General features: G+C 33.2%; 2 protein-coding genes across 16 annotated transcripts in view; one reads left to right on the forward strand and one right to left on the reverse strand.

Moving 5' to 3' along the window:
* Positions 1-5963, reverse strand: part of SPATA22 (spermatogenesis associated 22) — a 69209-nt gene extending 63246 nt beyond the window's left edge. For 5 of the 12 annotated variants that reach the window (XM_080562660.1, XM_080562652.1, XM_080562651.1 and 2 more), the window contains exons 1-8: positions 5171-5313; positions 4363-4455; positions 3920-4000; positions 3124-3178; positions 2891-2986; positions 1744-2098; positions 1292-1421; positions 343-440 (exon numbers count right to left, since the gene is read on the reverse strand). In XM_080562660.1, the coding sequence (XP_080418786.1) occupies positions 343-440; positions 1292-1421; positions 1744-2098; positions 2891-2986; positions 3124-3178; positions 3920-4000; positions 4363-4405 (858 nt within the window). In that variant the 5' untranslated portion in view covers positions 4406-4455; positions 5171-5313. Of the gene's footprint in view, positions 1-342; positions 441-1291; positions 1422-1743; positions 2099-2890; positions 2987-3123; positions 3179-3919; positions 4001-4362; positions 4456-5021; positions 5047-5087; positions 5314-5338; positions 5396-5687 lie in introns of those variants that run through there. The other 7 variants (XM_080562656.1, XM_080562653.1, XM_080562649.1 and 4 more) reach the window with 7 other exon arrangements.
* ASPA (aspartoacylase) lies at positions 5-16488 on the forward strand. 4 transcript variants are annotated; one of them, XM_080562665.1, is made up of 7 exons: positions 5-222; positions 8328-8590; positions 10928-11123; positions 12332-12425; positions 13228-13335; positions 14275-14384; positions 14933-16488. In XM_080562665.1, the coding sequence occupies exons 2-7, from the start codon at positions 8352-8354 to the stop codon at positions 15143-15145; spliced, it is 960 nt and encodes a 319-aa protein (XP_080418791.1). In that variant the 5' UTR covers positions 5-222; positions 8328-8351; the 3' UTR covers positions 15146-16488. The 4 variants fall into 4 exon arrangements, with proteins under 4 accessions (XP_080418791.1, XP_080418789.1, XP_080418788.1 ...); XM_080562663.1 differs by lacking the exon at positions 5-222 and adding an exon at positions 6613-6683; XM_080562662.1 differs by lacking the exon at positions 5-222 and adding an exon at positions 6702-7151.
* Positions 16489-16640: the final 152 nt, after the last annotated feature.

Raw genomic sequence — 16640 nt, forward strand, 5'->3', positions numbered from 1 at the left:
CTTTCTAACATGAAAACTTTCAAAATGTCTGGTTGTTAATGTATTTCTGATGACTATATCAAACACAGAAGGAATTTATAACAGCTTTTTTGCTATTATCAACTATTTAGGAGTTGAACTGAAAGTCCCACCTGCATCATCAATATTTCTGGTGAAACAGAAGTCTGAGGATGCCTAAATAGTGGTTGCATTATTGCTCTACAACAGTTTGGAAACAATAAGGTATAAACATCTAGCCTTTCTTTTACACAGTAATTTTCTGTTTCATCAGAACAGTATATTATTAACTTCTTAAAACAGATTGTAGGTGTTTGTGTTGTGTATAGGAGTGGGAATACTTACAATTTCATAAAAAACACAAGGCAGACTCTCCTTTCCATCTCTCAAAAGAAAATTCTTTGCTCCATATGCTCCAGATGTGACTGCAGAATCAAGTGTGCCTACAACATATAGCAATGACAAACTATGATGTAAACATCAGAGCAGTACTAAATAAGATACAAAAATATCACGACAACATTTCCTACACAGAAGCACAAAGATACATAAATCAGCATCCTATCACAATTCGTGCTGAAAGCACTGGAAGTTCCAATATGAGTTAGAGGCTTTACAGTAACATTGTATATGAAGTCTGTCTAAACCAAGTGATAAAATGCCATTTTCACAACTGTCATAGTAAATGGGTTATTCTCCTGTTAATCAGAGCAAAACTAAATTCTCTAAGTTTTATTGATCCTCATTTAAAATCGTCTTTAAGCATTACAAATATTTGTAGCCTTGTCAAAATTATAGTTTCTGAAATGCCATTACATTGTATATTCTTACTCATCCTGATTTAGAGTTTAGTCATTTGTCATCTTTTGTCATGTTCATTTCTCAGATGACGTCACTTAAAATGCAAAGTGAAACACACTAAAAGCCATCTTCATTTAGAAGCACTCCAGGCTTGAATTTATTCCCTGATTAATTAAAGATTATTGTAAATCTGTACCCCCCTACAGAAGGTTCTTTTTTAAATAAGAAAATGTATAGAATGTATTGTAACATGAAAAGTAAAGAAACAGGGTAGAAAGAGCTTAAATGTTGATGGATGACTATTTTAATAATTTTGCTACTATTTCAATCACCTTTGATAGCTGAGTAGACCTCCCAGCAGGAAAATTAAATACTGCCAGTATTTTGCGTTTTTAATTATTTCAGCTATTGTTTCTTAACAGTTAATAACACATTTTCTCTTGGCTGTTGTCCTACCATTATTATTGGTTGTAGCACAACCTATAACACTTACCTAAAACTTCAAATAATAGTGCAGTTTTGTAAGCATATTGACTCCAGTGCTTCATACTTTCAATGACTGCAGATATGATTCGCAAAGAATTCCTTTTTTCTTTACGTTTTAATTCAGTTGATGAAACCTCCTTTCAGAGAAAGATGAAAACTCAAGTTAGATATACACTTTCAGAATTTAAAAGGCAGATAGATGTTTATGTAATATTGTTATATATCTGATATTTACATTATAGTATTTGTTCAGACTATACAAATAACCCCTTCCAATCTGTACGATCATGCTGAGGACTGAAGGCTATTATAAGATTAAAATCTCAGTTTCAAACTTTTAGAAACTTAAGGGTTTATTAAGGCTGCTAGGACTGCTGAAAGCCTCATCTTTCCTCAACTTTCTTTTTCTTTACAGTTTTCTTTGTTGTATCTTTCTATTAACTCTCTCCAGAAATTTACCTGAATTTTGTCTTCTGGAACACAATCAAATTGTTTTTCATTCATGTTACTTTGCTGACTGTTGCAGTTAAATTTATATGCCAGACCATGATCCTGCAGACTTCTTGGTACAGTGTTAGGTTTCACTGGCCATTGTCCTGTACGTGCATGTGTTTGGTTAGTTGCTCTTGTTTTGATATGCTGAGGTGAATTACAGTTATCAGGTTTTTTTTGCTGCTGAACAGTTTTCAAAGCATTTGAAGGGTTCTCAAACTTTCGAATAGTTCCACTATCAGATATTAAATCTGTTCTGTTACTTAGAGGAGTATACTCATTTCTGTTCCAAACTTTAGTACTAGGAGTCTTCTCTTCTGCCCTGCAGCGTAACATAAGACACAATTCAGTATCGGAATATCTATTCTGAATACTCAGATATGTAATTACAGTATATAAAAGCAACCTATGTATTGTTTCAGTTTTAAATATCTGTTAAATATTTAGACTCACTAAACATTTGAACATACATTTAAATTTATCCATATACAGAATAGTGATTACACACTTGCTTAAATCCCACTGAATTCAATGTGACTGAAATATGAATTTAATATGACTGAAAAATTGTAGTCCGAAGCTAGAAAATAAATTGTCCTACAGAGGGATCTTTCTTGACCTAAGATTTACTATTTTCCATAAGTTTCATAACTCACAAGTTTTGATTGAACGTTTCCATATATAGTTGCCCTAATGTACACTGATAGAAACTATCGATAGTCAATTGATGAATGATTCCTAGAATTCTCCTTCCGAAGTTCTCTCCTGGTTCTAAGTTGATCCGCTTTCCTCATACAATTATTCGTATAAATCCCAATTAAACCCAGAGATTTAGATACATACTTGAGTACTTTGTCAATGTGAAACCATTACGATAAAAAATAAAAAATTAAAAAGGCTATATATTAGGCCTCATTAGGTGCACTGGAAAGATACTCCATTTCAGTTGCTTTTGGCTCATAAGCAGAATGTAATTTTTTAAGACTATGGCGATGACTTGAGAATTAAAAGGGTCTCTCTGAATGCTACTAGAATATGGAATAATGCAAGGTGTATCACACCAGAATAAAAACAATTTTGGATAAGGGTAGTAAAAATTGAAGACTTCACTAACCTGCAGACATACAAGTTTTTGCCAGCATTTGCTAAATTAGAATTTGATGCATTTGGTGGTTTCATAAGGGAAAGAGCCATCTCACGTTCTCCTCGGCTTTAAAAGATAAGTTAAAACATCAGCGACAGAGTAGCAGCTTTATTTTAAGACAGGCACATGGCTCATAGGTTGTGAAACTAATAGATAGTACCCAAATAAAATCAGCAAATAACAAATAATCCAGTTTTACATACCCATTGTTCACTGCTTTCTGTAGTTCAGCTACTTCTGTGTTTGCAGTTCCCCAGCCTAATTATCAAAAGACAAAGGATTGAATATATGTACAAACTGAAAAGATTGAAAGGTCTGCTTAGGCCTCCTACTCTTTATCTGCCTTATGTTCCACACACAGTCTCGCTCAGGAAGAAAAAAAAAAAAGGGGGTTTCAGGGTGATCCTTTGATATCTATAATTATAAGGCAACTTCTAACAAGTTGCTTTTCTAGATAATGCTTAACTTACAAACATTAGACATTTCTTATTAGCACAGAGATTCTTCAAGTAAAGCATCAGGAAAATAATAAAGATTGAATTCTGCATAGTTCTTTCTAGGGACAATTTGAAAAAAAAAAAGTTTTCTTCTCAATTACAAGAAAGACATCTTATAAATGTTTCTTCTTGTAACACAAGGCTTGAATTTTGATTGAAATAAACTGAAAACAAAAGGTCAGAGTTTCAAGAGACTCTATTTAAATGCCAGTGCTACTTCATTCTCTAACACACAAAGAGTTGACCTCCCTCTAGGCACAAAGTAAAAAAGCTCGATTGTATAGAGGAGAAAGGAACTTCCTGGAGGACATTTTTTACATAATGAACTTTTCAGAAATAAATATAAAGGATGCATATAGTTCTTTATAAATACAATATCTAGTTTAACAATAATAATAATAAAAAATAACATTTAATTAGATTTAGAGCCATTAAAAATCTATGTATCTTATTTACAATTACGTGGGAGAAAAGTCAAAAGTACAAGTCATAGAACTGGTACCTGTCTCATTTTTAAGTGGATTTGAAGTGAGGGGCTGTCTATTTCTTTTTTTCTGATTGAACAGAGGTACAGGCAGACAACCTAAAATCAAAATTCACATAATAATGTTATACCAACAGCAAAAGGATACACAATCTATACTTAAAATATGTAAATAGTAATTATCTAACAATTCTTTTATTTTACATCATCAATAGGAATTATACTTCATAAACACATAACATAGACCAGACGTTGCTTCACAGAATTTATATCTCTAGACTTCAATCCTGCAAATCAGGCTGTGAGTTAAACATTTCACTTAGAGACTAATCCCATTACTCCAAAATTTTGCACTGTGCTGTAATAACTTAGAAATTCAAACAAGTCTACTCAGGAAACAGTGTTCTAGGATATAAGCATAAAAATGCATGAACTGTAAAGCACAAAAGAATGAACAGTACCTGCTGTGGTGCGAGTTGAAGTGTCAGATAAACTCCTTTTCATTTCTGTGCTGTATTTTACTAGGCAACACTGTATTGATTACTTCAAATTTGCTGTATGAAAGGTAAATGGAAAAAGTAAACTAATTCATATTGTAAACATTCAAATTTTACGTTACTTTATGGCAGTTTGTCTTAATTCTCTGTATAACTCTGTTATACACATCACTTTAGAGAAACCTATAACGTGTGAGAATTTGAACCAAATTTAGAAGATTCACAGGTACACAAATAGCGTGCAATTGGTCTTTGCAGATTAATGACCCAAATTATTACATTCTTGCACTAAAAATTACATTCTCTGTTACTTGCATGCTGTAAAAAATAATGAATTCACTTTTGAATTTAAAAGTAAATATACATTCAAACATAAAGAACATTTCTGAATTCACGTTGATACAATGCTAATAAAAATAAATACTTAAGCATTGGTGCAAAACATGAAGACAAGGTATATTGCTTTGAAAAAAAAACACCTCATGATTTAACTACATGTGAGATACTACGTAGGTTTTTGTCATGCTTTAAAAAATAACCTTTTCTGTACTGTATCGTATAGACTTAAAATATTTCACCAAATCCTCAGAGAAAATATTTCACACATCAAAAACCATTACTACCAAAGACTCTTTAAAAGATTATGACCAAAAAAATATAAATTAGTATATTAAATACAGATAGTTTACTATATTTGCTTGCTGATTAAAATACTTTTATAGTAAATATCCACATATTATTGTATGTATTGAAGATATATTGAAGATACTACATAGACAGTTGTGTGGCATTTGTTGCTGTTCTATCAGTTAGTTACTGATTTGTATCACTTTTAGTGGTTCATGAATAATACCACATACTTATGCATAAATAACATAAAACATTGCCTTTATATTTATTTTGTTGATTTGGCAGTTAACTGTATGCAGCTGTTACATACCTTGATAAGAATTAAGCCCAAGTACCTACCACAGCTGAATCAATTTACTCTTTAATTCTGTAATACACATGACATTGCAGCAGCTTCTGTTTTATTGCTGTTACCTAATTTATATTTAAAATGCATTGGTAGCTCTATAAAGCTTAATGACCATCAGTAAATAATACACTTGTCAAATAAAATCCCATACACCTGACATTTCAGCTTTTGAAGTCAGTTTTTGTCTTGTGTAAGATTTCAGATTATCTTGCTTTGCTTTTTGTCTTCTCCTGAAAATGAGCAAGCCAAAGCCCCGAGCTAAAAAAGAAAAAGAAAAAAAGTAAAACTAAAGATGGGTAAGGGGAGATACCGAGATAAGCCTCCTCAGAACCTCACACAAGAGCAGCACCCCTCGCAGACGAACAGAAACGACTGGCCAGGGGCCGACGGCTGGGGCTTAGGTGAAGCCCGCCAAAAGTAACGGACCAAACCGCCACGCCCTCGCTGAGGCGCGAGGAGGCAAAAGGGCGGGAAAGAGCCGATTCCTTGCGACCGCCGCTGCCGGCGCCGGTGGTCGTGAGAGGCCGCTACTGAGCGCCCTGGGGCACCGGCGGGGCTGGGAACTCATCCCCGTTCAGTAACAATATAGGAACAATAAATCGGTGTCTCTAGGATTTAATTAGGTATCTTTGCCCTCGGGTACCAACCCACGTGTTTGGGGCTCGCAGAACCCTGGGCACGAGCTGAATATCCACAAATGGTGAACACAAGCACGGCTACAAATAAAGCTATCTCCATTCTTCATGCTGGGTTTTTAACACAGCTGTTTGCAACCGTGTAATTTCTGACAGGCTCCTGTGTTAAATTTTAGCTTTCAGATCAAAGCGGATTCAGTCTCAAATTGCTAGCTTTGGAGTGCTCCTGAGTTTTAGATCAGGTCACCTCAGCAGAAAGGGAGGGATTATTAGCAAATGTAGTGTTGTCATTAATAACTTATTTTCTCCACTCCTTAGTCATAAACTAAGTCAAAACTCTTGTTGCAAAAAAAAAAGCCGTACTTTTAATATTGAATTTTTAATAAACCAAATATGTTCCTACGTAATTGTCAAAATGCAAGTATTGGCAAAGCATAGGAAAAAGGGAAATCAGAAATTTGAAAACATTTCAAGTGTCTACATTTATGCCACATATTCATGGGTGTTTGTAATGTCCCGGGAGACCAGGAGTTAAAAACTCTTTGGAAGTTAACTTGCTCTAAGGGTATAAAAGAAGCTTCCATGGCTTTAGTTCCTAAACTCACTTGGAAATGCACTGTATCTGTCCTAAGAGAGCTCTTAGGAAACAAACTTCTTGCATGTTAAGTGAGGTAAGTGCACAAATGATCTCTGTATTTCATTCAACATTTTGCAAGGAATTATAACCATTTCAGCACCATCAGCAGTGAGAGATAAAGTATGTGTACTAGTACCGCATATTTGAATTTTGCCGTTTACTCTTCAAACTGCTGTGGTGTTTAAATTCAACAAACCAAGATTCAGAGCACGAGCCATTTTTTTCAAGCAGCGCGTAAATAGCCATTTTGGCACCTTCGCTAAAGAGACCAAGGTCAAAGGACAGTACAGACTGTCCAGTGCTGTAAAATAGAGCTTTACTGCTTTGCTTAATAAATTACTTACTGTGATTAAATAGCTGACAGCTTACAGCAGTCATACAGCGACAAAGTAAGAAGTCTATCTATATTAACTTGCTAAAAGGTTCAGCAAATCTGTAGACATAAGCTGCAATATAGAGAATAACATTCGTAGGAAGTGTATGACTGACAGAACTTGTCTAGGTAAGTCCTATGTTTAGCTTTGTTTTCATAGACATATAGTCTATCAACCTGGGTTATAAAACCTCTCACAGATACTAGCCAAATACTCTCTCAGTTACTGGAGTATATTCTTAATAAAATAGAATTTTTTGATAAACATTTTCTATTCCCTTACAGTTTAATGTTTTTATATCTGTATTGTGTGCTGGACACTAGTTGTAAATAATTGTCATTTACAGCAATAAGACTGTTTGTTCTTATCAAGATCCTTTTTCTAAATGTTTAGCTGAAGTTTCCTTTCAGAAATCCTACCTGAATGCTTTTGGAAGTGGAAGAAGTTGTTGACTAAGTTTTTTGGGGGGGAGAAAACTATTGTCCGGCTGTGGTCTGTATCAATTTCCTTTTTTATAAGGGGTTGCAGATATTAGAAGGGGTCTTCACCAAGTCTTCACCAAGTTGTCATAGAGGTCTGTGTTAGCAGATCCCAAGACACAACTAGAGCCGGGAATACTAGGTGACTTGTGGGTATATTGCACTTTAATTTCAGATAGTGTTCCTTCTGATCATTGTTCTTTAGATATTATAAAACAAAAAAGGTCATACAAGCAACAACATGCTTTGAGGAACTCAGCTGTTCTTGTTTTTTTAGATGAAAGTACTTGATGTTTCAGCATTATGTGTTGATCTAGAGCCAAGACATGATTCATATTTTACTATTTTTTTCCCATTTTAAATCATTCTGCTCTGTATACTTAACGTTTATGTAATGTAAAACACACAGGAATATACTTGTTACCCATAGCTTGCAATGCAAAAATATTAGATGTTTAAGTACATTCTCAAAGTATGCATTAAAAAAAGTTTCTTCATACTTTCATAGCACATTATTTATCACATATTAATAGAGCTAGCCGGGAAAAAGTTAACTTTTGAACTGTCTAACAGTACCATTACCAGCCTTGGAGGTATTACTAAATATGGTAAATGAAGGGGAGGGCTCCTTGAGAGGGAGGAGAGTCCGATGAGCAACTCCCCGCCTCACAACAGGAATCTGAAACTGGTAGAGAAATGTTATTCGCTTCGTTGACGTCTGACCTAAACAGGCGTAAATAATTTCCTATTAAAAAAAAAAAAAAGTTGTTGTTTTTCTTGGTGACACAAGCTTTATTTTACCATTATTTTCTGTTTTGCTTTCAGCAATTCTTATAGCAGCTGAAAAGCATGACTTCCTGTTCTGTTGTTCACAAACCTCCAGTCAGAAGGGTTGCTATCTTTGGAGGAACTCATGGTAATGAATTATCAGGGATATTTTTGGTCAAGCACTGGCAAGAGAATGGAGCTGAAATTCAAAGAACAGGAATGGAAGTGAAACCATTTCTTACTAACCCAAGAGCTGTGAAGAAGTGTACTAGATACATTGACTGTGATCTGAACCGTGTTTTTGACCCTGATAATCTTGGGTAAGAATAGTCATACTTTCTGTTGTTTTAATTTTCTCTTTTTTTAAATTGTAAAGTGCTTCTTTTCCAGATTAAACTGTTAACACAAGTTCCACTACTATTTTAACTGTACAGTCACATAACTTAAATTATTGACCTTTAACCCAAAAAGAACAAATTGCATGTTAGCAGTTTCATTTTAGATTTGTCACTAGTAGAATGAGTCTCAAACCAACACATAGTACGAGATTAGCTGTGTTTGTGTAAACTTAAGTATTGCTGTTCTGAGTTGTGAAGTCATTATTTCTCATGTCTTCTACTGCAATGAAGCTCTGGAGCTCTTCTGAATATAATTATACTTGCAGTAATATAGAATATGTGAAAACATGAAACAATCTAAATGTAGACCCCCAGTATCTGAAAAAATGGCATATAAATTGGGATACAATTTAATTTCAGTTACATATAATAAAAGATGAAAATTTGAAATTAGGTGTGAGAAATAAAGAAATCAATGGCAAAAAGATCAGCAAAAATTCAATAATTTAACTGACTCCTTACATTGGAGAAGTACAATCTATAATTACTGTACAGTAGTAATTGATTTCACATTTTTAATGGGATTTTATGTTTCTCTGCTTCTCTGCGAGACATCTATTCCAGAGGTGTACTTTGTGGTATGAACCAAACATTTTTAATGCTTGGTATAGTTGCATGCTGAACAGGTAATTAGGTATCAGAAAGGTCTTAGTGGTGAAAATAAATATCACTGAAAGAAAAATGTATCACGTTTATTTTGTAATCAAGGTTATTCTTACCATGCATGCTTTTTCACCTGGTTGTCATCTAACAATTTTACTGCTGGTTATAAAATTAGATTTAAAAAAATTACACTGAAATGTTAAGGCCATTCTTTTATTTGCTTACTTACGACAAACATATAAAAAAAAAAAGTTGTTTTTGAACACAGGAAATTTGGAAAAAAAAACAGATTAAAACACCTCCAGGTTGTCATCATTTTTAAAAATAATATTCCTTTGTACATCCTATTAAATTACTCAGTCCTTTTACAGCAGTAGTAAATATATTTGAATGATTTTCACCTAAACACTTTAGTACTGAAAGGAACGGTGGGAATCCTATTGGCTTCGACAAGAAGTATTTAACAGTTTTATGTGAAGGAACCCCAAATTTCAAAGATGGAACTAGAGAATACAATAATAGATTCTGTGATACACAGAATTGTAAAAATAGGGAGCTTGAGAGGCTCAAGTAAGAATTCTTACATCACATCCCACCAGTAGATTAAGTTCACGTCACCATTCATAACAGATTATCTTAGCATTTCTTTTACTTCAGCAGAGCTGATCCCATAATTTTCCTCAACAACCTCTTCTGATGCTTAAATATCTGTGCAGTTAGCAAGATATTTTGCCAGTTTTTACCAACCTTTCGTTATGCAACTTAATACCATTATTTCTTACATAATTAAAACCTTACAAAGCTTGAGCTGTATTGAGAAAGAAAACTGAATTTAGCACAAAAGATACTAGGTGTTTTTGTATTGTACTTGGGTAGCATCCCAAGCCTGTCAACAATACCAAATCTGCTGTTTATGCAGAACAAGTCTGAACTGCAGCAGCTTTTTACACTGTTTATATGTAAGTAAGGTATCTTGGCATCGTATATCAGTTTCCTATACATCCCCTATAAAGACAAGAAGCAGATGATCTCAGACCATTCCTTAGGCTAAGACCATTTTTTAAGTCTACTACAGATATAGCCACCTGAGACTGAAGGTATTAAAACTTTGGAAGAACAGGTTTGAGGTAGCAAAACCTTCTATGAGCTTTGAAGGCCAACAGGACTCAAAACAAGAGGCTGTAACAAAATCTGATCAGAACACAATATATGAAATCAGGTTATGAAAGACCTTGTAACTGAGGTCCATGACAAAAGGGCATGAACCAATGTCCAAATACCATCTTCAGTAGAAGCTGGATTCAGTCTTGGAAATGGCTTAAGTTGTTGATAAATTTGGGGTTAGTTTTCTGCATGGAGGTAAATTTTGAGATGTATGGAATAGAAGTCAATGTAAAGAAATAAGAGAGAAGTAAATAGTCTATAGCTAAAATCAGGTAAAAAAATCTGCATGAGATATTAATAGTAAGATCTGTTTTTCATTAACAATCATATTCACTTCAAGCACAAACACCATATTTTATATAAGGCACTTAAATAGGCAATTTCAACTCCAGTCAATTATGGAATTAAAGTGAAAAGAAAAGGATATACGTATTTTGTTGACTGTAAAGCCATGGAATGAGTTTACTAATTTCTTTGTACTAATATTAACAGCAGGACAGTGGTGGAAGATATTCCATATGAAGTGAGAAGGGCTCAGGAAATCAATCATATATTTGGTCCAAAAGGTAGTGATGATGCCTATGACCTTATTTTTGACCTTCACAACACCACTTCTAACATGGGTAGTACCCTTATTCTTGAAAACTCCAGTGATGACTTTACAATTCAAATGTTTCATTATATCAAGGTAAAACTAATTTAAATGAACTATTAAAATAATTATTGTTTGTAATGTATTACTATATATTATTTCTTAGTTTCTATAAATATTCTATTTTTTATTTTGCAAAACTGTTTAAAATATTTAATCACTCAGGATTTTTAAAATCAGAGATAATTAATAATTTTATTATAATATCAGGTAATTCAGATTTAACCTCATTCATAATCTTCATGTATTAAAGTGAGTCCTAGTAAGACTGATGGGCAGAGAGTAATGCTTAGAATAAAATCTATGAAAATAAATGTAATTTAATCTGATGCCACACTGATCTGTCAGGAATTTAAATAAATTTGGGTCACACATACTAAATAGTTAAACACTAATTTTATGAAATAAAGACATGGAAAAACTAATGGAACCAGGTAACAAGTAATGTTCCCCTTGGCGCTATTTATAGGAATAGTAATATGCTTTTGAAACCTATTTGATTCTGCTATTCCTGGAGCTGAAAAATATCGGTGAACTGAGGTTTGCAAAAGTGCTGGTTTAGGTAATCTGGTTATAGCTATTGATGACCTAGACAATGAGTGAAGAAATAAAGGTTAGGCCAATGATGTGCACTTAGATTATTATTATTATTATTATTTACCTTAGAAGCAAGGCATATTTTAACATTTGATTTGATCTATCTAATTTAAATGTTAATAAAACATTTGAAGATATAGAACGTTTATGGCTAAAATTGTATGAAGAGCAATGGTAGGCAGTAATCGGAATAGAGGCCTGAAATAGGATTCCATGTCAAAAATAGGATTCTATTCAAAAAAAAAAAAGGCCTAATTCACAATCTATGTCTCCATAAGAGAATTTAAGTGTAGAAATAACAACAACAAGATTTGCTTAGAAATCTGCTTTAAAGTATTTTGCTTATAAATTCTGCAATACTGACGCGTAGATTTTTCTTCCTGTTAGCAATTTAAGACCAGCACTATGTTCAGTTATATTAGGAGACAGCAAAGTTCAGTGGACCATGCCTGGCATGAGTTAATGGAAAGAAGACCAACAAATACAGCTTTGTATGTTTTCTAAAGATGTCCTACTTCTTTGAGTACCGTGGAATAAAGGCAACATATTGAACACATTGTGTAAATCACTTCCGCATCAGTAGTCTTTTGTGGTACAACATTTTAAAATATTTGCATAACAAAGACATTTTTAAACAATCTCCACAGAATGCTTTGGCTCCAGAATGCTGTCCTGTTTTGCTGATTGAACATCCTAACTTGAAATATGCAACAACCCGATCTGTAGCAAAACATCCTGTTGGTAAATATGAAAAATAAAGACCATTTTTAACCTACCAGAAATTATGTCAAAATGTCTGTTTCCAGATCAGTTCATTACATTATACAGTGTGCTCCGATCACCAGTAGCTATTTGTTTGACAATGTATTTTACCAAATCAAATGTTTAAGATTTCCTCTTCTAAAGTGCACTGATTTTTACTTGGCTTACAAAATACAGAAACCAGATGGAAATTTATAAACTTAGTTAACTCACTGTTTTCAGAAAATATTTACAATATATGAGGATAAGGAAGAAGTAACAGTTTCAGAAAAGAAATGTTTAATTCCTCTAAATAAGCCTTGCCTGAAACATTGGGTGCTAGCCAAGAAGGGAAAAAAAAGATGATGTAATAAAGGAAGGTGAAAATGATTTTCCACATGTAAGTTGTTAACTTTTTCATTTATGGAATCAAAATCATAACTATAGGTAAAAGAAAAAAAAAAAACAACAAAACACGTCATTTTGCCTGTCATACTAAACAGTGAATTCTCTAAAATGCATCATGGAAAGACAATTTAAAAAAAGAGTAAGAGAAATGAACATATGTAGTAACCATTTCCCTTACCCGAGGAGCACGTTCAAAAATGTACATATGGTTCTTTGAACTGATCCTTACTCATGAGCTGAATTTCCTGCTTGCCTTCCAAAATCATGTAACTGTGTAGTTTAAAGTTTGTCTTAAACATAAAACACAGACCCAATCAGACATGTATTTTTCCTTTGTAGTCTAAGTATGTGATATATTATGGCTATATTAATAATCTCCCTGATCTGTAAACAGGTGTGGAGGTGGGTCCCCAGCCACACGGTGTTGTTAGAGCTGATACTTTGGACAAAATGAGGAAGATTGTCAAACATGGCCTTGATTTTGTTCAACTTTTTAATGAAGGTAGAGTAAGTAATGAAAGAATAAAACCCCCTGTGTCATGTCAGTGGACTATTTCAAGAGAGTAGTTTTTCAAAAAAGAAAATAGGTTGAGCTACAACACTTTACAGTTAAACAAGTAAAACTGAAGGGGATACAGAGGAGGTGTTGTCTAAATTACCTAATTTCAGCATCAGAAGAAGGTCCAAAGTATTCTTTATAGCACCTTTGGATAGCTTTAAGGATATTTCCCCTTAACAAAGATTCAATATGTGTACTTGATCTTTAAGTTGCTTTGAGAATCTGAAATACCTAACTATTTGTGTAGTGAGAACACTGTGTACATAAATTAAGAAGGAGGTGTTTAATTTACGTATTTTCTGTGCATTATCTCAAATTACAGTCAAGAAATCTTGTAAGATTCTTGTTACTACTTGTGTACACCTGTGTACTATCTAAAACATACTGACAAAAATAGGTGTTGAAAATTCTACTGGAGTACATTTGTCAGTAGGCTATATTTGGAAGTTGAAGGAAAAGAATTTAGTTGTGCATGTTGGAATCTACATTATTGTGCTGGAATTGTAAAGATTAAACAGCACTGACACTGTTCTGTATTATGCAACACTACCAAACATAGGCCTTTCAGCGATATCTTCATCTACAAAATAAGTATTTTTAAGTATATAGTGAAATGCCACATTTCAGCACCACTGATCAAATTTAGATCAGGGCTATGTATGCGACAATACACCACAGAATTATCTTTGTGTAACTTGGATTCTAGGGGAAGAAACACCTGGAACTAGACACGCTTTTGATGTATAAGCTAATCACTAGTGTGCAAACCTTGACAATGTGCAACCTAATAATTTAAGCCATTCTACAGAGAATAAGTAATGCATTGTTCTTTTTAACAGTCAGTTGTTCATTTTGACATTAAACCACATTTATTCTTTCTAGGAAAAGAATTTCCACCATGTACAATTGAGGTTTATAAAATAATGGAGAAAGTAGATTATCCCAGGAATAAAAATGATGAAGTTATTGCTATTATTCACCCTAAACTGCAGGTAAATTCTATAGCAGTTTCCATTTACACCATTTTATAAGTATTCCTGTGTAGCTCCTGCTACATTATAGTATATTTTTAATAGTAAATAAGATATTTAAAACGAGAATATTGCCACTGGGTTTACTGAATACTTTAGATCTTCCCTATAGTAAGTTCTATCACTAAGGTCATACAGTATTTCAGTAACTGATTTGTAGATAACTGAATCTAAAATCATTTTTAAACATAAAACTGAAAAGAACATGACAATAGGATAGCTTATATTTTAAAATGTAAATCTAATTTTGAATTCTAAAGTGAGGGTCTTTTTCAATCAATTGTGACCATACGTGGTTTCCTTTTAGTTCACCTTTACCAGTAAGTTAATTCTATACAAACCTGAAAATGAAGGCCAGAAACCCAACATTATGTAATTAAAAGGAATTATTTTAGAAGCTTTTGCCATCAACTGTAGGGAATATAATTATTGACCATAAATTTAGAATTCACTTTCAATTTTTTTTAAAGGTTCATGTAAATATATCCTATTTATTTTCTTTCTCTAAGGATCAGGATTGGCAGCCACTGAACAACGGTGATCCTCTATTTTTAACTCTTGATGGAGAAGTAATTGTATATAAAGGGGACTGTACAGTCTATCCAACATTTATTAATGAAGCTGCGTATTATGAAAAGAAACAAGCTTTTGTAAAAACAATCAAAATGGAACTCACTGCAGAACACATCAGATCCTCAGTTTTAGACCGGAACATTTCCTGAAAGCTTTTTACAAGTGATCCTTAAAAATAGTGGATTTCTTCTCTGTGAAATTCAGTGCCACTCAGTAGTTATTCAAGGACTAAATATATGCAGAATCTAATTTTAAATTGTAATTTAATTAACATTGTTGAGAACTTTTAAGATGAAAGATAATGTCATAATGCTAATTATGGCTACTATTTACTTGTTCTAATAGATTACTATAGATACAAATAATATTTTTATGAAGTTTGATAGTTCATGCTATATAAAATGATTAAACAATGTACAAGATATATTGATGAGTAGCTATAAAGCATCTATCCAGAATTACATAGAAAGTAAAAGTTAACCCCCCAAACTACATGATATAGAAAAAAATACAGCAATTTTTTACTTTATAAGCCCAAACATCCAGTAACCAACAGTTTTTAAAATGGGGTGATCCTTGAAAAGAATTGCTCAGATAAACTGTATAAAATGTGAGACAAAGGAAATAAGCTAGAGGGAAAGAGACATTGAAAGGGGATGTAAATTAAAATTCTTTTGTATTATTGGCATATGTTATTAACTCTTACTGCGCTGAAATGGAGGCCTTAGGTTTTGTTTTTATGAAGACACAAAATAAGCTAAAAACATAATTTCAGAAAAAAATATACTAAAATAAAACACTGTTTAAATTGAAACTACTACAAGATTAATTCAAGCTGTTTCTGACTTATCTTTAAAGACAAAATGGGGTTGGATTTAGGAAGTGACCGGTAGTCTGAAACACCTACTGCATTAGGTGTCTCCACCTGCTGCTTGTAACATTTCCAAATAAAGTTTACATCAAGTGTTGTACTCTGAAATGTTTCAAAGAACAAGGCAGGATTTAGGTAATCATGCAGGCCGTGTTGAAGAACAATACACTAATCATACCTGACTATCTCAGAATGGAAATTAAGAAGAAATCTGTATGGGGAGACCTCTCAGAATTTCGAGACTGACTTGTTCTGTATTTGTAGAAAGAAAGCCTGTCATACTAGCTGAAAAAGAGAAGAAAATGAGGATTTAATTAACATTTTACAGATGTTTTAACTGTATTTGACGATAATCAGAGACAGAAAAAAACTTTAAGAACTTTGCATAAATTCTGAAAGCACACAATAATTAGCTGTTTACTAAACGATTCATTACCAACATAACCCCTAAAGTATATACTTCAAAAAGTGATGTCCTCCTTATCCGCTACTAAGCCAAAAACCTTTTTAGCTTCCTTTGTGTAACTTTACGGAAATAAAATAAAAATACAGGACAGAATGAGATGTTTATTGAAGTACATTTTATTTCTTTATATTGAAATAAATATTGTATAAAAAGTACAGACGGATCTGCTGTAGTCATTTTTCAGCGTTCTTGATAAGAGCCTTGAGATAGGAGACAACTGGTATGTGGCAGGACTCTATGGCCACAAAGGCAAGGTATTTTCTCAGTGAAGAACTTTTAGAAACAATCCCGCCCACCCACCCCCTTC

The sequence above is a fragment of the Anser brachyrhynchus genome (assembly GCF_964034855.1).
Source record: "Anser brachyrhynchus genome assembly, chromosome: 20".
Classification (NCBI taxonomy): domain Eukaryota; kingdom Metazoa; phylum Chordata; class Aves; order Anseriformes; family Anatidae; genus Anser; species Anser brachyrhynchus.

Coding starts and splice junctions, on each gene's coding strand:
- ASPA (XM_080562665.1), top strand. CDS start 8,352: ATGACTTCCTGTTCTGTTGTTCACAAACCTCCAGTCAGAAGGGTTGCT. Junction 8,591..10,927: donor TTTGACCCTGATAATCTTGG/GTAAGAATAGTC, acceptor TAATATTAACAG/CAGGACAGTGGTGGAAGATA. Junction 12,426..13,227: donor TGTAGCAAAACATCCTGTTG/GTAAATATGAAA, acceptor ATCTGTAAACAG/GTGTGGAGGTGGGTCCCCAG.